The sequence below is a fragment of the Schistocerca cancellata genome, chromosome 2 (assembly GCF_023864275.1).
Source record: "Schistocerca cancellata isolate TAMUIC-IGC-003103 chromosome 2, iqSchCanc2.1, whole genome shotgun sequence".
Taxonomy (NCBI): domain Eukaryota; kingdom Metazoa; phylum Arthropoda; class Insecta; order Orthoptera; family Acrididae; genus Schistocerca; species Schistocerca cancellata.
In genome coordinates this window covers 308957325-308981065 of record NC_064627.1, presented here as the reverse complement: position 1 = coordinate 308981065, position 23741 = coordinate 308957325, and the positions used below count along the sequence as shown (strand labels likewise).

Here is a 23741-nt window from a genome sequence, read left to right as displayed (position 1 = left end):
TTTCCTACAGTTTCTCCGATTACAGAGGCAATGATGGAATAAAGGGAAACAGGTAACAGCAAAATTAAAACAAATTGCAGCCTCTTTAGTTTTTCGTTTCGATGTTATTATGTTTACAATCATGATGACGAAACAATCGTTATCGTCTTCATGCATGATGAGTCGTTATAGCAGTCCTTTAGCATCTCTCCTTCGTGGAGAAAGACAATACATCTTCGTGTTGTTTGATCTGAGATTATCTACTGCACACTATCACGTCGACACTCAGGGTTAATGAATTTTTCTGTAGTATCAAACAACGAGATAACGTAAGATACAGTTGACCATAATATTACCTCACGCCAAATTTAGTTACTAACTTTTTTGACAGGACTTAGATTTCTGTCAATATGGACGTAAATGTAACGCATAGTTTTACACGCATTCATCGTAGCCTGCTACTGCAGTAAGAATGTCGACCTACACGCAATTCAGAACTGTCTGTAGTCAGTGAGTGATCTATTGTAACTACCACTCATTACCTGCCTATCGTTAATACCAGACGGCCTTTATGCTTTACTTTTCAGAAAAACAATTTGTGGAACTTCTTAATTATGAGCAGAGGCGACTGCAGACAGTCACACAAAACATACAGCTTATAGGATATCATACTAATCAGCCCTCGTCACAAGCAACTTAGAAACGAAAATTATTTACGAGAAAATGAAATAATTCATACTGATAATACAATAGCTGCGCCGTAACTTATTTGGACAAGACGTCATGCACAGTCGACAACATATCCAGAACAGCTTCTAGCTTCGTGTTGGCTGTATAACACACTGGTATCCCACGTACTCACCAGCACTTAATTATAAGATAATATTTACAGCATTCACCCATAGCGTGTTTTTTCAAGCTGCATGTTGTATTACCTGCTGACAGACAGTGCAGTTTTTTTTACAGTATATGCCAGTTTGACGAGGTTTAATGTCAATGCGGCAAAATTTCAGGGTGATAATGTTATGAATCTAGCTGTAGAAACAAAGTTCCTTTGTAAAATAGACCTCATGACGTGCCGCGTACCAGTTACCTAGAATACTAAATGAATATCTTGAAAATGTTGATAACTAGTAGTACGACGTTGCTCCAATAGCTTATCGCGCGGAGTGCTCTCTTGTGATATAGCTGAACAAGACATTCGCAAATCTGAGTGCTGTAATTAACTGTGGGCAGATTCAAACACAGGTAAATGCCAGTCTCAGAAACCCAAACCGAGCCAAGTGATGCAGCGATTAAGATAATAGATGCTTCAAATGGCTCTGAGCACTATGGAATTTAACATCTGAGGTCATCAGTCCCCTAGAACTGAGAACTACTTAAACCTAACTAACCTAAGGACATCATACACATCCATGCCCGAGGCAGGATTCGAACCTGCGACCGTAGCGGTCACGCGGTTCCAGACTGAAGCGCCTATAACCGCACGGCCGCACCGGCCGGCTAAGATAATAGATTAAGATAACAGACCTAGATTCTGGAGGCGTGGGTTTCAAATCCCCATCTACCAGTCCAGATTTAAGTTTTATGTAGTTTTCCCAGATCGGTTAAGCGAACTGTGTGGGATGTTCCTTTCAGGAGTATACGGCTGATTTCGTTCCCCATCTTTGTCCTAGTTTAGCTGCGGTCCGTCTCCAACCAAAACTCTATAGTCTTCCTTCGTATTCTTCAAAAAACGCACACAAACAGCCAAAACGTTATGATCACCTGCTAATAGCGTGTTAGTCCACATTTGGAATGCAATGCAGCAGCAGTTCTGAGTGTTACGGATTCGAAAAGCCCACGGCAGGAATGTGGAAATATGTGGCTTCACAAGTCTATACACAGACCACGAAATCCCCGTAAATTATGGGCCTTTAGTATGGGGAACAGAGCTAGTGTCCGACAGCATCTCAGATGTTTTCCATCGGGTTCAGATCAGACTAATTCGATGGCCAAGACAAGAAATGAGTTCACGATCATGCTCTCCAAACCACCCTAACACAATTTTGGCCTTTTGACATGGACAGTTATCCTGCTGCGACATGCCGTCATCAAGGAAGATATTAAACGTTAAGAGAGCAGGTAGTTCGCAGTTATGTTCATGTAGTCCGCAGCTGTCACAGTGCATTCGGTTACTACTGCAGGTCCCGTGGAAGCCCAAGTGAATGTACCCGTATGGCTAATGCTGTCCCCACAGGCCGGAGTCGGTAGTGCTGTACTTGCTTCGAGCAGAAGTTCACCTAGAACAGTGGTCGGCAAACCGTGGCTCGCGAGCCTCGGGCAGCTCTTATCTCGTTGATTGTTACTCTGCAAAAATCACGCGCGGTCGCGCACGCACAGTACGATTGAATCTCCCTGGCCTATGCACAGAAGTAGATTCTTGGTTTGGGCTAGAGTATTTTGAAGAAGTGGTGTTAGGCGTGTGTGTAGATGACTCAAACCACGTCCACTCGTTGCCATTCGCACCACTTTTTCGGCTCGAGACAATGTCATCGAAATGGTGCGCGAGATAATTTTTAACGTGCTGAAGTTAGTGCATTATGAAGCGTGCAATCGATTCAAAAAAAAAAAAAAAGAAAGAAAGAAGAGAATGAAATAACAAGGAAACATTTGCAAAGTGGTTTAGTAATATCCATGAGTCGTAAATAAGTGGAGTAGATGATGATAATTACAAGGAAATACAAGCCCGTGCAACAACAAATAAATATACTTGTAAATATGTCTGGTTTTCTTAAATCAATTTCTTCATACCCTGTTTGTGTTTGTATCTATCTTCAGGCGAGTGCTCTGAAGTGAAGACACGTTGATTTTTTTTACACCTGGAACAGTATTCCTGACTCATAATCAGCCGAAAAACTAGTGTCCCTTGTTGTTTTCTTATTCAGATCTATGTATTCATGCGAACGAACATTCTCAACCATGGACCTTGTGAAGAGAAGTTGTCTTACTGCGGAGAATGTCGAACCTTAGCTATAATTAAAAGCCACGTAGAAAGCTGGTTTACTCAAATGCCCAAGGACATGCAAGATCATTACTCACATTAGTTTGTGCCAGTCACTGTAATGATTTAATTTCATAGATACCTCAAAATCTACCTTTATTCATAAATAACATCGTTATCCAACGTGCCTAAAGCACAACTGAGATTTAAAAGTTTAAGCGAAGTTTGTTAATTTTAGGGAGCGTTGCAGTACGAGAAAAGTTGTAGTGTCGTATATTGAGAAAGGTATGGTGAGTCTGTTTGGCATATACAGAGGATGAATGAAAGGAGGCAGACGAGACAAGTATAAAACACAAATGTGGATGGGTATGAACTTCTAGCATGCTGAAATATTTGCAGGTCCTCAACTTCTCTTAGCCCTCAACTTCTCTTAATCAGCGCAACGAAAAACCAGCCAAAGTTGCAAATTTTACTTTTTTTTATTTACGCGGTGACTCTGTATGCGCTGTAACTGTTCATTTTCACTTCATAATACTTATATATTTTTGATATGATTTTGTATTTTTGGAAATACCATTTTGACTAACCGGCACGATGATTTGAAAATGGGTCCTAGCCCGAAATAAAATAAATAAAAAAGTGAAATTTGCAACTTTGGCTAGTTTTTCGTTGTACTGTGGATGGGTATGTTGGAAGGGATTGACCTCAGCAAATTTATTTCATTCAAATTGAGGAGGTTTTTGCAAAACCTGGCTTAGAAGTACTCTAATTAAGTTAATAACGAAGTATCTGCCTACATAGTTTAAGTTTTGAAAAATTGGCTCTTAAAAGAAATTTCAATTCATGTTCTGTTGCCATATAGCTCTTTTGACTGACAACTTTGACGATCACTGACCTAGAGGATGCGGAAGCAACAATCGGTCTGGTGTAACAAGAAACATGATTTATCCGACCAGGCGACACTTTTCCATTGATCTACAGTCCAGTCTCGTTGTTACTGAGCCCACTGCAATCGTAATTTACGATGTCGTTGGTTCAACGTAGGGACTCGTAGGAGTAGTCTGTGTGGTACTGTCTGCTCCAAAATACTAGAGCACCAGCACTGTATTCTGCTTTCAGATCTGCCACAGATTGTTCCGTACCCTACTGTATAAAGCGAGCAAGGCTCCAATTTTCACGTTGTGTGATGAGGCGTGGACACCCAACACCTGTTCGCCCTCCGTGGCTTCACCGTCCTTCAACCACTTTCGTTAGATGCTCACCACAGTAGCAAGCAAACAGTCGACCAGCTTCGCCGTTTCCTAGATACTTGTTCGCAGGCGCCGGTCGACAACAGTCTGCTCTTTTTCTTCATGTCGCTTGTGACAGTGAAATGAAATGTCGTGTGGCTAGGGCCTCCCGTCGGGTAGACCGGTCGCGTGGTGCAAGTCTTTTGAGTTGACGCCACTTCGGCGACTTGCGTCTCGATGAGGATGAGATGATGATAATTAGGACAACACAACACCCAGTGCCTGAGCAGAGAAACTCCGACCCAGCCGGGAATCGAACCTGGGCCCCTTGGCATGACAGTCCGTCGCGATGACCACCTTTTTTTTATGGTTCGCTGTATTTCGTCGTAGCGGACGTCACATGACATCCGTTGAACTTCGTTGTTGTTGTTTTCACCCAGTTTTTTTTTATTATTATTGCAGAGGCTATCCAGCTCTCTGATCGAACAGGCTGAGCTACCGTGTCGGCACCACTCAGCTATCAGGGCAGACGCTTGTGACAGTGAATGTTCTCATTTGTAGAACATAACGACACTAGAATGATTTCACATTTGTCTTTGCTTCGCTTACGTACTTTTCTTACACCATCAAGACACAATAGGCAGAATTCGAGCTCATGGATACGCAGCGGTCACAGCGGTCATTAGTGTAGAAAATAGAGGTGATGATAATATATCGATATATTGACATAAAGATTTTATTTCAAAAAAATATCTATATATGTCGGCGACATGTCTTTCAGGGATACATCGATATCGAAACGGTAATATCGAGAGCCGATATTTTTATTTTATTTTTTTTTTCGCAATTTTCGATAAATATTTGAAACTGTTCTTTAAAAATTGTGGCAGAACATAATTTTACTTTCTCTGTGTGAAGTATTCTTCCTACTTTTTGAGCTCCTAATACGTCCAGTCTTTCTCTTTGGCTGAAGCAAGTATAGATGGCACAAAGAACTCCGATTGTATGGGGGGGGGGGGGGGGTGAACGGAATAACAACACAACCGATGTGAAGGAATAGAGTTAAAAAGCAATTTTTGGTTCAAATGGCTCTGAGCACTATGGGACTTAACATCTTAGGTCATCAGTCCCCTAGAACTTAGAACTACTTAAACCTAACCAACCTAAGGACATCACACACATCCATGCCCGAGGCAGGATTCGAACCTGCGACCGTAGCAGTCCCGCGGTTCCGGACTGAAGCGCCTAGAACTGCACGGCCACCGCGGCCGGCCAAGCAATTTTTAACCCAACAACTAATGTGCTATTTCTTCACATTGGCGTTCTTCAAAATCAGTTGAGGAAACTGATGAGCAAAAATCTAAATGACAAGATTGGTCTTTGCGGTGGGCGGAGAGGTGTGGGGGAGATGCTGACGAAATCGGCACTCGACGCTACCAACGGAAACTGCACGGTTTAACTTCAGCACGTAATTTTGACACTACAGCTGCTAGTCCGCTGGCGTTTGCAGAAATTAAAAAACAGGGAAGTCGACATGAAGTGTTCCAGACAAGTCTGATACATGACGAAACCGAACGGCAGACCCATCGGACACTTTTTTTGTGCCACTTACTTGCAGTTACCATTATTGTTAGCAAAGTGGTTATCGCCAAGCGTCAACGTGCATCGTTCTCCTTTCATTTCTTGCTCTAAGGGGAATAAGCAGCTTGTTGATGTACAGGATATCTAATAATAAATCAATACTTAAATTTAAATAAACAGCTCTAAAACTGACAGTACATTTACAACGTGCAGCCGATATTTTTTTGGCCGGTACATCGATTCTTTAACCGGCGATGTATCGATAATTTTCTTCGACGTATCGAGAGCCCATAATGATACCACAGTCTAAGACTGTGATGATACTTTTTTAAATATCGATATATTGAATTACCTCCTTTAGTGAAATTAAACGTTCCTAGTGACATTTAACTTCTCTGTTGAGGAAACAGACTTTGCCTGTCATATGTCAGGTTAACGGGAGGAGGAAGGAGAATGACGGAGCAACACGTCCTGAAAAAATTGTTGTCCAACTGGCATGGCTGGCAGAACCACCTAACGACTTTCTGCCAGAGGAACAGCGATGACTGCAATGATGTGAAGCGAATGGGATCACGACACCACCAATATGGCTCACGCAGCAGCAGTGGTTGGTACATAGAAAAGCTTAATCCTAGGGGAAATCAGTAGCTCCTACAGAAATGTAGTTAGCCGAAATCACGGAAATTGAAACGGTGACGTCGAGGTGACCTGCAGAAGTTGTCGAGGTGACTTCAACGGCCGCAGTACAGTGATATGGAAATCAACGAGAAACCACCGCACCGTCCTCCCCTTGCATATCTCTGGTATAAGTGTCATATTTATTTCTTCTTGGATGAAATATTTCGGCGCTAAAATAGTCCCGCATTCGTGTTTATGGTCGGTGACTACTTTGGAGGACCTATCACACGAAAATTTAATGTCAACTAGTCTGCATGCACGGGATGTTAGAATGTTGAGAAATTAGGAAAGGGTACAGATCCAAAATTCCGGACTCAGTGAGATAAGATGGCCAGTGCCAAACTGGCAGGAGAGATCGTAGAAAAGTTTTTTCCTCTTAATGCAGAAAAAAAGGCTCTGAGCACATGGGACTTAACTGCTGAGGTCATCAGTCCCCTAGAACTTAGAACTACTTAAACCTAACTAACCTCAGGACATCACACACATCCATGCCCGAGGCAGGATTCGAACATGCGACGGTAGCGGTCGGGCTGTTCCAGACTTCAGCGCCTAGAACCGCTCTGCCGGCTCTTAATGCAGAAACAACTACAGAATGAGTCTAAACCTGAATTTCAAACTGGAGACGAAATCAAAACTCTGCATACCACAGGAAACTTCGTAATAACTAACCCTTTGCAACACAACTCACAACCCTGTTCGGCTCTTCAATTTACAAGGACCTCTGTACTACTCATCCAAACTCCTGAGATGTTCTCCTGCAATCTCTGGTGGAATGGCCCTTCCTGGAGGGGTTTAGAGATCAGTTTCAGAGCCAATCTTTCATCGTAGAATGGAGGGCGCGTACATCTACGACTATACTTCACCGTGTGATGCGAGGCGAAGGGTACTTAGTGTGCAATAAACACGGTCCTACTTGTTTCATTCCCTAAAGGCACGCCTTAAATTTTCTTGGATAATTACTCGTGATATAAGCTGGAGGTAAGAGCAGTTGAATGGAATGGACAGTGTCTTGAAAGGAGGATATAAGATGAACATCAACAAAAGCAAAACGAGGATAATGGAATTTAGTCGAATTAAGTCGTGTGATGCTGAGGGAATTAGATTAGGAAATGAGACACTTAAAGTAGTAAAGGAGTTTTGCTATTTGGGGAGCAAAATAACTGATGATGGTCGAAGTAGAGAGGATATAAAATGTAAACTGGCAATGGTAAGGAAAGCGTTTCTGAAGAAGAGAAATTTGTTAACATCGAGTATAGATTTAAGTGTCAGGAAGTCATTTCTGAAAGTATTTGTATGGAGTGTAGCCATGTATGGAAGTGAAACAAGGACGATAAATAGTTTGCACAAGAAGAGAATAGAAGCTTTCGAAATGTGGTGCTACAGAAGAATGCTGAAGATTAGATGAGTATATCACATAGCTAATGAGGAAGTATTGAATAGGATTGGGGAGAAGAGAAGTTTGTGGCACAAATTGACCAAAGATGCGATCGGTTCGTAGGAAATGTTTTGAGGCATCAAGGGATCACCAATTTAGTATTGGAGGGCAGCGTGGAGGGTAAAAATCGTAGAGGGAGACCAAGAGATGAATACACTAAGCAGATTCAGAAGGATGTAGGTTGCAGTAGGTACTGGGAGATGAAGAAGCTTGCACAGGATAGAGTAGCATGGAGAGCTGCATCAAACCAGTCTCAGGACTGAAGACCACAACAACAACAACAACAACTGAAGTATAAACTCGTGTTGGAAAATGGGTTCTCAGAATTTCGAAAGGAAGCCTACAACTACATCTACGCGTATACTGCGCAAATCAATATAAGGTGCATGGTGGATGGAGCCTCGTATCGGTGTTAGTCGTTCTCCTTTCTGTTTCACGCAAATGGAGCGAGGGAAAAGCGAGTCTGTGGGTGCCTCCTTTCAAGCCCTCGTTTCTTTTTTCGGCGCTGTGTTTATGAGGGATGTACATTAGTGGTAGTAAAATTATTTTGCAGTTTGTCGCAAGTGCTGGTTCTCTAAACTTTCTCAAACAGTACTTCATAAAAAGAACTACTTCTCTCCAGAGATTCTCATTTGAATTTGCGGAACATTTCCTTAGTACTTGCGTGTTGATCGAATTGCCGGTAACAAATCTAGCAGTACGCTTCTGAATTGCTTCGACAGCTTTCATTTATACGACATGCTCGGAATCCTAAACATTCGAACATTACCCAAGAATGGGTCGCACTAGTGTTCTGTACGTGATCTTCTTTATACATGAACTGCCCTTTCCTTGAATTCTCCCAATAAACAGAAGTCGACTATTTATCTTCCCTACAGTTACCCTTACCTGTTCTTTCCATTTCATGCAGCTTTACAACATTTCGGTAAGTTATTTAATGGACTTGGCAATGTCAATCAGCACACCACTAACAGAGTATACGAAATTGCAGGACTGTTTCTCCTGCTCAACTGCATTAACCTACATTTTTCCACATTGAGGGCAAGGTGCCATTTATTACACCAAGTATAAATTCTATCTATGTTATCCTGTATTCTGCTACAGTCGCTCAAGGACGGCACTTTCTCGTACACTGCAGCGTCATCAGCAAACAGTCTCAGATTTCTGCTCAGATAGATCGTTTATGCACATTGAAAATAAGAGCGGTTCTGTCACACTTCCTTGGAGCATTCCTGTTTTCAATGAACATTTTCCGTCCGAGACAACCTACTGGGTTCTATTATTTCAAAGGTCTTCGAGTCACAATACACAGCGCCTTTCTTGATACGTTTCTCACTAGAGTTTTTTGAGGATTTCTGTGTCGTGCTCGCACTGACTAAATAAAATTAATGATTAGACGCATGGATCTGTTTTCAACGTGTATCTCTAACGGTAACCAATACTGATGAACAATTCTCATGAGTTGTTGGAACTAGAATTTCATAATTGGCCTAGCGTTTTTCTTGGGTGAAGAACATTTCCGAATGATTTTTCCGATAACTCAACGTCATCCTGTTTCCAGAACGATAGATTTATGCGGTCGTTCCGCGATAAATCGCTCTGGACAGCTACTCCTTGAAGCCCGGCTGTCCTGACTGATTCTAATGAATGATTACCGGATCAACTGGTATCGGGACTTTCGGGATATTTGTGGAGAGTAAATCAGATAAACCGTGTTGAGGATGAGTTGCTAGTAGTTACAACGAGAGATAGCTATGTCTAGGTCTTTCTGCAGCAATCCTCTAACGATATGATCTCCCTCTCCCTAATTACTGATGTGTCGTTTCCGAAAAGCCTCAGAGAGGTAAAAGTTCTTTTAGATTGCTTAATGTCTTGTCAACAGAACTTCCTCAAGTATACCAGACGATACTTTCGCTTCTGAAAATGATAAGAAAGAGGTACTACGCGATGCTAGTAAAGTCTTCAGTCTCCAGTTTCATACGGGTTTTCATAAATACGTGGTTTGTATATACGGCGTCGATGTGTATCTGCATCGAAGGTTTCTCGGAAATCACGAAACATAGCATCAAACGAAAACTCACTGTCTACAGACTTCTGGATCTCATGAATGGACAGTGTGATAAACACCGCACCTGGTCCAGGAGTCTTCCATTTGCAACGTCCCCTGGAGACTATTTGCTATTATTAATACTTGCATTTATTTATGCTGGTCTGAGACATAAGTGAGCGGCCTTCAACTGCCATAATAATATCTTTCCAGATACATGTACAATAATCGTTTTTCTTCTTGCCTCCATCTCATGGTGGAGGGCAGAACCTATATATGAGTATTACAGGTCTGTGGGTTATCAGCATCGAGGATCACGAAACCTCTATCTTTTGTCTTCGTTTGTTTTTCAGGTGGGCGCTAAAGTTTTTAATGTTTTCATATCCTTATGACAGTCAAAAGAATTGTGTTACGTTCTTGTGAGAACTAATGTCCAAAGACAGAATTTAATACACTCCTGGAAATTGAAATAAGAACACCGTGAATTCATTGTCCCAGGAAGGGGAAACTTTATTGACACATTCCTGGGGTCCGATACATCACATGATCACACTGACAGAACCACAGGCACATAGACACAGGCAACAGAGCATGCACAATGTCGGCACTAGTACAGTGTATATCCACCTTTCGCAGCAATGCAGACTGCTATTCTCCTATGGAGACGATCGTAGAGATGCTGGATGTAGTCCTGTGGAACGGCTTGCCATGCCATTTCCACCTGGCGCCTCAGTTGGACCAGCGTTCGTGCTGGACGTGCAGACCGCGTGAGACGACGCTTCATCCAGTCCCAAACATGCTCAATGGGGGACAGATCCGGAGATCTTGCTGGCCAGGGTAGTTGACTTACACCTTCTAGAGCACGTTGGGTGGCACGGGATACATGCGGACGTGCATTGTCCTGTTGGAACAGCAAGTTCCCTTGCCGGTCTAGGAATGGTAGAATGATGGGTTCGATGACGGTTTGGATGTACCGTGCACTATTCAGTGTCCCCTCGACGATCACCAGTGGTGTACGGCCAGTGTAGGAGATCGCTCCCCACACCATGATGCCGGGTGTTGGCCCTGTGTGCATCGGTCGTATGCAGTCCTGATTGTGGCGCTCACCTGCACGGCGCCAAACACGCATACGACCATCATTGGCACCAAGGCAGAAGCGACTCTCATCGCTGAAGACGACACGTCTCCATTCGTCCCTCCATTCACGCCTGTCGCGACACCACTGGAGGCGGGCTGCACGATGTTGGGGCGTGAGCGGAAGACGGCCTAACGGTGTGCGGGACCGTAGCCCAGCTTCATGGAGACGGTTGCGAATGGTCCTCGCCGGTACCCCAGGAGCAACAGTGCCCCTAATTTGCTGGGAAGTGGCGGTGCGGTCCCCTACGGCACTGCGTAGGATCCTACGGTCTTGGCGTGCATCCGTGCGTCGCTGCGGTCCGGTCCCAGGTCGACGGGCACGTGCACCTTCCGCCGACCACTGGCGACAACATCGATGTACTGTGGAGACCTCACGCCCCATGTGTTGAGCAATTCGGCGGTACGTCCACCCGGCCTCCCGCATGCCCACTATACGCCCTCGCTCAAAGTCCGTCAACTGCACATACGGTTCACGTCCACGCTGTCGCGGCATGCTACCAGTGTTAAAGACTGCGATGGAGCTCCGTATGCCACGGCAAACTGGCTGACACTGACGGCGGCGGTGCACAAATGCTGCGCAGCTAGCGCCATTCGACGGCCAACACCGCGGTTCCTGGTGTGTCCGCTGTGCCGTGCGTGTGATCATTGCTTGTACAGCCCTCTCGCAGTGTCCGGAGCAAGTATGGTGGGTCTGACACACCGGTGTCAATGTGTTCTTTTTTCCATTTCCAGGAGTGTACTTGCTATACCATCTAAACCCTTGTGAATGTAGGAAGAGGAAACTTTCTCAAAGCTTCCCACTCTTCGTTTAACTACGAAAAACACATCCTGAGCCGAACCATGCGTTCTGTTACTAAAGACAGAACTACCCTGAATAAATCTAGGATCTGAAGGACTCGTCACACGAGGCCTCTCGAGAGATTGGTGTCGATATCTAGTAGCCGCTCACTCATTCTGCTGGGAGGTGGAGGAGAAAATTTCGAGGGATCCATCTCAGACCCACGAGCAGCTAGGGTAATAAGGGTCCACTCAGACAGAGCCCCGCTTGCCTGAGTAAGCCTTATACAACTGTGGTGCGGCAATTTCCCTAGAGGTCAACCTTTAGCCATCATGAAGTTCCTGCATGGAGTGCCTAAACAACCTATGAATACATCATCACCAATTTCACTAAAAAAAACTAATTTTAGATAAAAGCGAACTGTCAAAGTGCAATGAAACTATTGCGTGAAGTACACAGTAAAGTCGGAGAGTGGTTCAAATGGCTCTGAGCACTATGGGACTTAACTTCTAAGGTCATCAGTCCCCTAGAACTTAGAACTACGTAAACCTAACAAACCTAAGGACAACACATACATCCAAGCCCGAGGCAGGATTCGAACCTGCGACTGTAGCGGTCGCGTGGTTCCCGACTGAAGCGCCTAGAACCGCTCGGCCACCCCGGCCGGCAATCGGAGAGTGGCATAAGTACCGCGATTCGAAACAAACGAAATTTCTCACATTACTATAGATCTATTTGCTGTAGTGTAGCTCGTGGTCGTGCGGCAGCGCTCTCGCTTCCCACGCCCAGGTTCCCGGGTTCGATTCCCGGCAGGGTCAGGGATTTTCTCTGCCTCGTGATGACTGGGTGTTGTGTGATGTCCTCAGGTTAGTTCTTTTTAAGTAGTTCTAAGTTCTAGGGGACTGATGACCATAGATGTTAAGTCCCATAGTGCTCAGAGCCATTTTTTTGCTGTAGTGTAATAGTACTCTGCTAGTTGTGTGTCGGCAAACTAGTAAAAGTGGATGAACCATATACGAAGGACGCGTTTTTGAGATTCCTCAAGAAATGTAAACAAAGTCTGTGACAAAAAAATTCTGGAGGGATAGTGCAAATTTTTCTGCTTTAGAAGGATGTTCGGTCAGTGGTTGCCTTCAGATCAGGACCTACTTGAGAGCACAAACGGCCGTATTCGTTCATTGTACTTCTCAAAACATTTCTGCGTTTCATTTTCCAAGAAGCTCTGCAGGAGCTCTGCCGTATTTGTCATTCGTCGAAACGCAAGCAAACGTCTGTAGAAAACTGCCTGTTTACTTCTACCAAGTTGACCTGTTTCGAAGAAATTCGTCGTAGCGTAAGGAAACAGTTCTAGATTCCTAAAAGGAAATGGGTTCTAATATATAACGGCAAATACTTCTTTAGTATTCGAGATGTCTGCTTCGTTTTGTTTCAGGGCATTAACATCGTTCTACACCTTTGAAGAACATTTTTAGTTCTTTCTCCTGCTGTAATTTAATCTTATTAGTTTTTGAATGACTCCATGATGCCTAACTGTTAGTTTTTATTTTATTGTTGGTATCATGGACTCATTAAAAATTCATTGCACTGTGGACCTAGAATGAAGAAAAATAATTTGTCTTACTAGTATTTGTTTCGGCGTTTTTTTTTTATTTTTACTCTTAATAATGTATCTCTTTTTACAAGGTATAAAAGGGGCTACATTTCTATCAAGGCCACAATTCGAATCTGGGCCTCCTGTTCGCTAGGCAGATGCGCTAACCGCTATGCTACCGAGGCACAGTGGCTTTCCGCAACTCCACGGAATCTCCTCAGTACAAAGTCCCATTCACAGCTCAGCCCACGAAATGGGGGATCCTGCCTGAAACCCAGGCTTAGGTGCATTAATTGAATGAGACCATATGGTTCCAGAGACTTTTTCGAGTCTCATACATCTATGACGTATACATGCAGACTGAAGCGATGAATGAAAATTTGTACCAAGGCCAGGATATGAACCCGGTCTCCTGCTCACTAGGCAGTTGTGCAAACCACTCCGCCACCCTGGCACAGTGGCTTTGCACAATTGTATGGACTGAGGGAGAAGTGAGGCGTGCTAGGGTAGTCTGTGCAGTTGTGCAAAGCCATTGTGCCAGGGTGGCATTTTGGTTAGCACATCTGTCAAGTAAGGAGGAGGCCGGGGTTCGAATTCTGGTCTTGTTACAAATCTTCATTTGTCACTGCAGTCTGCATATACACATCATAGATGTCTTGAGACCTGGAAAGGTCTCTAGAACCGTAATGTTTCATTTGAGTTTAATGATAACAGAATAAAAACTGAGAGCATATCGAAGAAAAACGAATGTAATGAAGAATAACTTAACAAAAATATTAGAGTCCCTGTAGTGGCCGAAGTGAAGGAATTCTGCTAACTTGGAAGCAAAACAACGCACGACGGATGACGCAAGGAGGGTATAAGAAGCAGAGAAGCAGACTAGCATAGGCAAACAGTGCATTCCTCGCTAAAAAGTGTTTATTAGTATCACACGTAGTCATTAGTACGAGGGAAAAAATCGGAAATGTACATCTGGAGCACAGGAGGACTGAATCGTGGACTGTGTGGGAAAACGGATGAAAGAGAATCGAAGCATTTGAGATCTTATAGGAAAATGATGATAGTTAAGTGGAGTGATAAAACGAAAATTGTGGAGGTTTTCCTCAGAATCGGCGAGGAAAGGAATATGTGGACAACACTGACTAGAATGAGGGGCAGGATGACAGTGCATGCCTTAAGGCATCGTGGAATATGTTCCATGTACTAGAGCAATCCGTAGAGGGAAAGATAAAGAATAGAATGTGTCCAACAAAACATTCGAAGACGTTGGCTGTAAGTGCTAGTCTGACCTGAAGAAATTGGTACAGGAGAAGGAGTAGTGGGTGGCGTAGAGCCAGTCATAAGACTGATGACATCCTGCCCTCCTCATCCAAGCCCCTCAACCCCTTCCTCAAAATGTGTCTTTTGCAGCTATTGCACTACGCACCTTGTTGAGTTGAGGGCTGCGCAAGTGATCCACACCCCTGGTGAGCGAAGGGCAGGCAGCTGTTCCCTCATCGCCTGTCGCCCACTGTCCCAGCTTGTCCCTCCGGAGGTCGGACACGGCGGCCGCTGCTGGTGGCTCCTTCGCAGTCGGAGCTACCGGTGTTTCCACGGATTTTCCAGCGACTGGTTGCTTCTGTGGAACAAGAGTAGTACCTGTTACTGTCTCGTCAGACGGCACTGTCTGCGCCCTGGACGCTACACCTGGTTTTGACTCTGAGGTCGGTCCCACTGCTGCACCGCCAATTGTCAGGGTCGCTTCGCTGCCTGCGTTCGCTTGACCCGGATCGAGCTCCTGTTTTGTTGTACCCGTCGCCTTCTCGTCTGCATTGTCAGCAGCACCGGTTGTCGACACTGAGTGCGCGCTATGTTCTGCCGTTTCACTTTTCTCATCCTTTGCCTCAATCGCCGTCTTCCCAGTGCCTTCGCTCGCCGATACGGTGTCCATGGTTAACAGATTACTGACGGCGGTATTTCGTTAGTGCCTGGTGACTCTGGGTGATATAGTAGCGCAGATTTCTGTGCGACCCCAGCGTTCTCCGGTTCTCACAGCTGCGCCTCCGTTATAAACAAGCCCGGTCCGGAAACGGCAGAGCGGAAATGCCTCCGCGTCAATCGAAAGGATGGACTCCTGCTTAGATTGAAGGCCGTTACAGATAATAAAAGTGTCACTCGCCTGCGCAGTCGAGACCCGGCAACTCAGTGTCTGCGGGCAGGGGGCTTGCCACCATCGGTAATAAAAAAAAAAAGAAAAAAACTGTGTGATTTTCTTTACGATAGAATTTCAGAGGTGTCATACTACTCTCCCACAGAAATAGTGACAAGAAAATGGCGAAGTAGCGGACAGACAGAGTGAAAAAAGTCACTAAAACGCGCTGTATAGACTGACTCTATTCAAAGGTATCCGGTTCAAACGCTGGTAGCGGAAGAAATTTTTATCACCAGTATTCGGTCCTATTCGAGAGAAGTACTCTGTGCACCGGAGCCGGCTTTTCCCCTCATTTTTCTCCCTAACCGTCAACAACGACACAAACACAACACTATAACATCTACATCTTCATAGATACACCGCAAACCACGGTAAGGTGCCTGGCGGAGGGTACACTGTACCACTACTTGTCATTTCCTTTTCTGTCCCACTCGCAAATAGAACGAGAGAAAATCGACTGTCTGTATGCCCCCGTATGAACCCTAATTTCTCGTATCTTATCTCCGTGGCCCTTACACGCAATGTATGCTGGCGGCAGTAGAATCGTTCGGCTGTCAGCTTCAAACTCCTGTTCTCTAAATATTCTCAATAGTGTTTCTCGAAAACAACGTCGCCTTCCCTCCAGGAATTCACATCTGTGTTCCCGAAGTGTCTCCGTAACACCTGCATGTTGTTCGAACCGGTAACAAACCTGGCAGCCTGCATTTGAGTTGCTTCTATTCTTCCTTAAATCCGACCTGGTACGGATCCCAAACACTCGAGCAGTACGCAAGAATTGGTCCCCGCAGCGTCCTATAATTATGAGGCCACCTTTGCAAGTGAACCACTACTTCCTAAAATTCTCCCAATGAAACGAAGTCGACCATTCGTCTTCCCTACCACAGTTATCACATCCTCGTTCCACCTCATATCACTTTGCAACGTTACGCTCAGACTTGACTGTGTCAAGCAGGACACCAGTAATACTGTATCCGAATATTATAGGTTTGATCTTCCTACTTATCCTCATTGACTTACAATTTTCCACATTTATGGCTAGCTGCCATTCATCACACCAACTGCAAATGTTGTCTAAGTCGACTCGTATCTTCATAGCCGGCCCCGGTGGCCGTGCGGTTCTAGGCGCTACAGTCCGGAACCGCGTGACCGCTACGGTCGCAGGTTCGAATCCTGCCTCGGGCATGGATGTGTGTGATGTCCTTAGGTTAGTTAGGTTTAAGTAGTTCTAAGTTCTAGGGGACTGATGACCTAAGATGTTAAGTCCCATAGTGCTCAGAGCCATTTGAACCGTTTGTTACAAAAAGGTACGGCCAAACTGTCAGGAAACATTCCTCACACACAAATAAAGAAAAGATGTTATGTGGACATGTGTCCGGAAACGCTTAATTTCCATGTTAGAGCTCATTTTAGTTTCGTCAGTATGTACTGTACTTCCTCGATTCACCGCCAGTTGGCCCAATGAAAGGAAGGTAATGTTGACTTCGGTGCTTGTGTTGACATCTGTGAATGTTTGGGCAGGCATTGTTGGTGATGTCTTGATTACCCCATGTTTTTCCACCTACCCTCAATGGAGCACGTTATCTTGATTTCATACGGGATACTCTACCTGTGCTGCTAGAACATGTGCCTTTACAAGTACGACACAACATGTGGTTCATGCACGATGGAGCTCCTGCACATTTCAGTCGAAGTGTTCGTACGCCTCTCAACAACAAAAATGGCTCTGAGCACTATGGGACTCAACTGCTGTGGTCATAAGTCTCCTAGAACTTAGAACTACTTAAACCTAACTAACCTAAGGACATCACACACATCCATGCCCGAGGCAGGATTCGAACCTGCGACCGTAGCGGTCGTGCGGTTCCAGACTGCAGCGCCTTTAACCGCTCGACCACTTCGGCCGGCTCTCAACAACAGATTCGGTGACCGATGGATTGGTACAGGCGGACCAATTCCATAGCCTCCACGCTTTCCTGGCCTCAACCCTCTTGACTTTCATTTATGGGGGCATTTGAAAGCTCTTGTCTACGCAACCCCGGTACCAAATGTAGAGACTCTTCTTGTTCGTATTGTGGACGGCTGTGATACAATACGCCATTCTCCAGGGCTGCATCAGCGCATCAGGGATTCCATGCGACGGAGAGTGGATGCATGTGCTAACGGAGAACAGTTTGAAAATTTCCTGTAACAAAGTGTTTGAAGTCACGCTGGTACGTTGTGTTGCTGTGTGTTTCCATTCCATGATGAATGTGATTTGAAGAGAAGTAATAAAATGAGCTCTAACGTGGAAATTAAGCGTTTCCGGACACATGTCAACATAACATATTTTCTTTATTTGAGTGTGAGGAATGTTTCCTGAAAGTTTGGCCGTACCTTTTTGTAACACCCTGTATAGAGAACAACAGCGGTCCTGTCACACTTCCCTGGAGCACTCCTGACGATACCCTTCTCCCTGATGAAAACTCGCCGTCGAGGACAATATACTGGGTTCTATTATTTCAGAAGTCTTCGAGCCACTCACATATCTGTGAACTTATTCCACACGCTCGTACCTTCGTTAACAGCCTGCACTGGGGCACCGTGTCAAATGCTTTCCGGAAATCTAGAACTATTGCACCGGATTCATCTCCTGGTGTAACCGAAAACTTTAGAGAAAACCTCAGTTCACTTGTATGCAAGTTCCTCAATCATACTGTAATCATTGGTGGACACTTCAATGATCCAACAGTTAATTGGAAAAATTACTGTTTTTTAGTGGTGTACTACGTGATAAGACAGACTGTGAAACATTACTAAATGCCTTCTCTGAAAACTACCTATAACAGACAGCTAGAAATCCCACTCATGGTGGAAATATATTGTATTTAATGGCAACAAATAGATCATTGAGGATGCCCACATCGAAACTGGTATCAGTGACCATGACGCGTTTGTGGCGACAATGATTACCAAAATACAAAAGATAATTAAAACAAAAACGGTCACTAAACTAGATAAAAAATTAGTAGTGTCATATCTCGATCAGGAACCTGAAACTTTCAACACAGAGCAGGAGCATGTAGAGGAACTTGTAACATTATGTGATTGTCTTATCATTTTAAATCATTCACTAATCGAGCAGTCGCTCGGCAACAGCTACAGTTAGCAAATAATGTTGCGAGAATGTAAAAGGTGAACGACCTGTGACGTAACTTGTTTATTGTCGAAGCGCCGTCAGAGATGCAGTGAGTTATTGACTTTGAAAACCGCGGCGCGAAAAACGGACAGAAGAAGAACACTTTTACACTTTTTTTTCTTTTTTTTTGAGGTACGAGATATTCTCGATGAACAGTTACTCATTCTTCTCTTGTCTCCTGTAACTTGTGTCGGACGCGCATGTCTTGCCGCCGTATTATTATTGTCAGAATTAATATTGTTCTAGTGTAAAGTAAATGTGTAATACTAAAAGTGCCTAGCAGTAGATTTATTGTGCGACGTGTATGTGAAAACGTCAAAGGAATTGTTTTCATTAAGAGAAGTGCCAGTCAAAACGGCATCCATGTTAAATCCGTCGTTGCAGTGTAAGTTTGTCTATTACTTGACATAAATTCAGAGTTAAATGGAACTGGTGTATGGACTATTCATTTACTATAGAATCTATGTCGCACTTCTTCATGAAATTATTTAATTTTCTATATGTTTCAGCCAAATAGAGAGTTCACAGTCACGAATTCTTTCGTCGAGTTCGGACGGAAGTTGCATGCGGCGAAATATTTTCTCCGCGCCATATTCTACTGGTAAATGCATGATAAACTACGGTCCCTTAGGAAATTCATGTTGAGCTATCCAAAATAATTATATTTTGAATAGGCATTTACTCTCCTCTGCAATGCAACTTCCGACTGATCAGACGATCCAACAAGAAACAGCCGCACACGGTCGGCGTTCGCAAATATGTTTCCACCGCTGATTATAGCTATATGTTACAGCACAAAAGTAACATATTGTTATAATCAGAGACTACGAACGGGGACATTTATAACTGTATGTTTATGTATACACATTACGTAAACATATCGTTATAAACTTTGGCTCAAGTCTAAAAGAATAGTTGACCATGCACTGGAGAAATGTGCACCCATTAGAACAGTCCATAATGGGAGGGAACCTCCAAGGTATACAGTCACTGTAAAGAAACTTTTAAAGAAACAGAGATTGGTGCATAATAGGTGTAAAACGAAGCGTAGAGCTATAGATAGAGAAATGCTGAATGAAACGCCTTTGGCTGTCAAAAGAGCAGTGCATGATGCCTTCAGTGACTAGCGTAGCAGAATATTGTCAAATGATTTTTCACAGAACCACAAAAAATTCTGGTCGTATGTAAATGCTGTTAATGGCACCAAAGTTAGTGTCCAGTTCGCAGCGAATGGTACAGGAACTGAAACTGAGGGAGGCAAAGCAAAAGTTGAAATGCTTAACTGCATTTTCAAATGTTCCTTTACAAAGAAAAACCCAGGAGAATTGCCCCAGTTTAATCCTCGTATCACTGAAAAGATGAATGAAGTAAGCAGTAGCGTCAGTGGTGCTGAGAAACAGTTGAAATCTGAACAAAGCTCCAGGTCCAGATGGAATTCCTGTTAGATTCTATACTGAATTTGCAGATGAGTTAGTCCATCTTTTCTCTATAACCTATCGTAGATCCTTCGAATAAAAGACCGTGCCCAGTTCTTGGAGAAAGGCGTAGGTCACACCCGTCTCCAAGAAGGGTAGTAGAAGTGATCCACAAAACTACCGTCCAGTATCCTTGACATAAATTTGTTGCACAGTCTTAGAACATATTCTGAACTCAAACATGATGAGGTATCTTGAACGGAATGACTTCCTCAGTGCCAGTTAGCATGGATTCAGCAAAATCGATCCTGTGAAACCCAGTTTGCACTTTTCTCACGTGACATACTCAAGGCAATCAGCTAGATGCAGTATTTCTTAGATTCCGAAAAGTATTTGACTCAGTACCTCATCTAAGCTTATTGTCAAAAGTACAGTCTTATGGGGTATCAAGTGAAATTTGTGACTGATAATGTTAATAACAACCTCAGACTACTTGCAGATGATGCAGTTATCTGTAATGAAATATTATCTGAAGGAAGCTGCATAAATATTGCCAGATGTCGATAAGAGTTCAACGCGCTGCCGAGATTGGTAACTTGATCTAAATGTTCAGAAATGTAAAACTGTGCACGTCACAAAACGAAACAACGTAGAATCCTGTGACTATAACATCAATCAGTCACTGTTGGAATCTGGAACTCTCACAAATACCTGGGTGTAACATTTTGTAGGGATATGAAATGGAATGACCACATAGACTCACTTATGGGCAAAGCGAGTGATAGACTTCGGTTTACTGCGGAAGCGCAATCAGTCTACAAACGAGATTGTCTGCAAATCGCTCGTGTGACCCATCCTAGAATAATGCTTAAGTTTGCGGGACTCGCACCAAATATGATTGCCAATTGCCTTGCCGCAGTGGTAACACCGGTTCCCGTCAGATCACCGAAGTTAAGCGCTGTCGGGCTGGGCTAGCACTTGGATGGGTGACCATCCGGTCTGCCGAGCACTGTTGGCAAGCGGGGTGCACTCAGCCCTTATGAGGCAAACTGAGGAGCTACTTGATTGAGAAGTAGCGGCTCCGGTCTCGGAAACTGACATACGGCCGTGAGAGCGGTGTGCTGACCACATGCCCATCCTATCCTCATCCGCTGGCGCTTGTGGTCTGAGGATGACACGGCGGCCCGTCGGTACTGTTGGGCCTTCATGACCTGTTCGAGCGCAGTTTATTTTTTTTTAATTTATTTTTACCAAATATGACTAACAGGGGATATTGAACAGAGATGGGCTGCACGAATGGTCACAAGTTTGTTTAATCTGTGAGAGAGTGTCACAGAGATACTGAAGGAACTGAACTGGCAGACTCTTGAAGACAGACGTAAACTATCCCAAGAAAGTCTATTAACAAAGTTTCCAAAACCAGCTACACGTAATAAATAATACACAAGTGGTCCTGAAAAATCATGCACACCAAGTGTAATGGTATTAACAAAAAGAAATTAACTATTGTTTGAACTAAATATCCACAAAATTTTGTAATCATTTAATAAAAATGTTCACATTACAGATTAAATGAAATGGAAACCCACTGATGATGGCACAGTGGTGGCGAAACATGTATGGGTACTTTGAAAAAACGGTGTTTTGCATAACTGGTGGACCTCACATCCTACAATTTTTCTTGAAATGACGTTTCGTTTCCTTATCGCCATCTGGGTGTTCCAGAGAATACGACCACCGCGGCACATGCGGAATTCACCAACACCAAAGGCTCCTTATTGTTAACACTGTAATAGTCTGAAAAACGCTTTTAAAAGCAGTTACGCAGAGCACAGATAATGATCTAAATTCCAAGAACTGTTAAGATAAAGGGGGGGGGGGGCAATTCGAGGAACTATTAAGACTTTCAGTGTATCAGGTTACACCTGAGGCAACTCGGTGACTTATATTGATAGTCACCTGCCGCCCACCTCTGGGGACCCATCGTCCTGTCCATGCACTTGTATGCTATAATTCAAGGTCTCCCCCCCCCCCCCCCTACCCCACTCTCCTCAGAGCCAACAATAATCAACCTCTCTTCCTCTCCCTCCCCCTTTATAACTAGAGCAAATGTGTGGGATGTGTCATTCATAGTCTGTGCATTGTAGTAAGAGTGTCAGAGCCCACAGATACTGGCAAAACACATCGCTAATTTCCCCGTCGCGGAGCTGGGACCTAGGTCGGAGGCGTACGGCACCAGCCGCCACTGGCGGCAGTTGGTCTTGAGCAGTCTAGCTAGAGACATGTGCAACAACGGCATTACATACAGGCATCCACATTGCAAGTTTTTGTTGTTGATGCTTTAAATAAATTGCATATATGCATCAACTGCTATCCAAAACAATTATGTGAGGCAGTTATTTATAGCTTAAATTTACTGGTGTGTAGAAACGTTCCTACTCGGATTATTCCATCTTTATTTACAAATGTACTATATTCTTTAAGTTTCTGACTCCTCTAACGCATTCTGTTAGTGATGTGATTCTTTTATTAATAAACTACCTCAGTTTTATGCCTATGGTGATAGTAATTTTATTTTAGCATTGTCAAGTGTGTTGATTTCTTCTTTGTTATTTACAAGCCTACTACTATGGACTGCTTTATCGTGATGTCACACATTAATAATAGCACAACGTGATACTCGCGGCATTAGTTTGTGTTGCTAAGGCTCATAGTGTGGGTATTTGTGGAGAAATAGGCTAAAATTATTGAAAATTACATTGGGAGGAGGAGTGCTTACGAAATATACCCAATACTTTGTTGCTAATCATCTTACTTAAGATGAAAACTTAAAGACATCATTTTGAACCATTTGTTATGGTAATATTGGCCATTAATTTTAAGTAGGGTTACACCCTACTGAACCGTAAATTTACTTTCAAAACCTTTTCTTAAAGAATTTACTTTATTTACTATAAGGTGCCAGGCAAATCCAACACCTTCCATGAAAACCCTGACATGATAAGCAAATCCAGTAGTATGTCACATAGCTCCGAATAAATCGTGACATTAAATTAACCAAAGTAATATGAGTAACGAGTGAGCAAATGGAATACCACAGACTAACACAAGAATGCCTAAATGCATGTCATACCTTCCCACCGTGAGACAGACGCAGTTCCGAGAGGAGAAACGAGAACAGAAGCCGAGAGCAGAACCGTGTTAAGCTAGAAGGCCCTACGATAAGGGACGGACACCCACGTCGCCAGCTAACCGACAGGACCACCCCCCAGCCCATGTTAAAAGCTACAGCCCTCCAGAAGAACATTATAGATCTTACGATAACACTAAAAGGGCCACACCAGCTGCAAGTTTTAGCGTGAGACTTTTTCGCGTCTCTGTTACGTCGCAAACGTTAAAAACATTGCCCCACCACGAAATGTATAACGTTTCTCATTGGATAGACAGAATTTTTGTAGGTGGAGCTTAAGGTTAACATTGAGACCCTGATTGGTCAGATGAAAACACAGCCAGATAGTTTTT

The 23741-nt window shown here is 43.8% G+C and overlaps 1 protein-coding gene and 1 pseudogene across 1 annotated transcript in view; one reads left to right on the top strand and one right to left on the bottom strand.

Moving 5' to 3' along the window:
• The window catches only part of LOC126161693 (NADP-dependent malic enzyme-like), a 111988-nt gene extending 96545 nt beyond the window's left edge, over positions 1-15443 (bottom strand). The window contains exon 1 of the mRNA XM_049917708.1: positions 14865-15443. Within this exon, the coding sequence (XP_049773665.1) occupies positions 14865-15368 (504 nt within the window). The 5' untranslated portion in view covers positions 15369-15443. The remainder of the gene's footprint in view (positions 1-14864) is intronic.
• A 5676-nt stretch (positions 15444-21119) lies between these two features.
• LOC126163236 (5S ribosomal RNA) lies at positions 21120-21237 on the top strand (annotated as a pseudogene).
• Positions 21238-23741: the final 2504 nt, after the last annotated feature.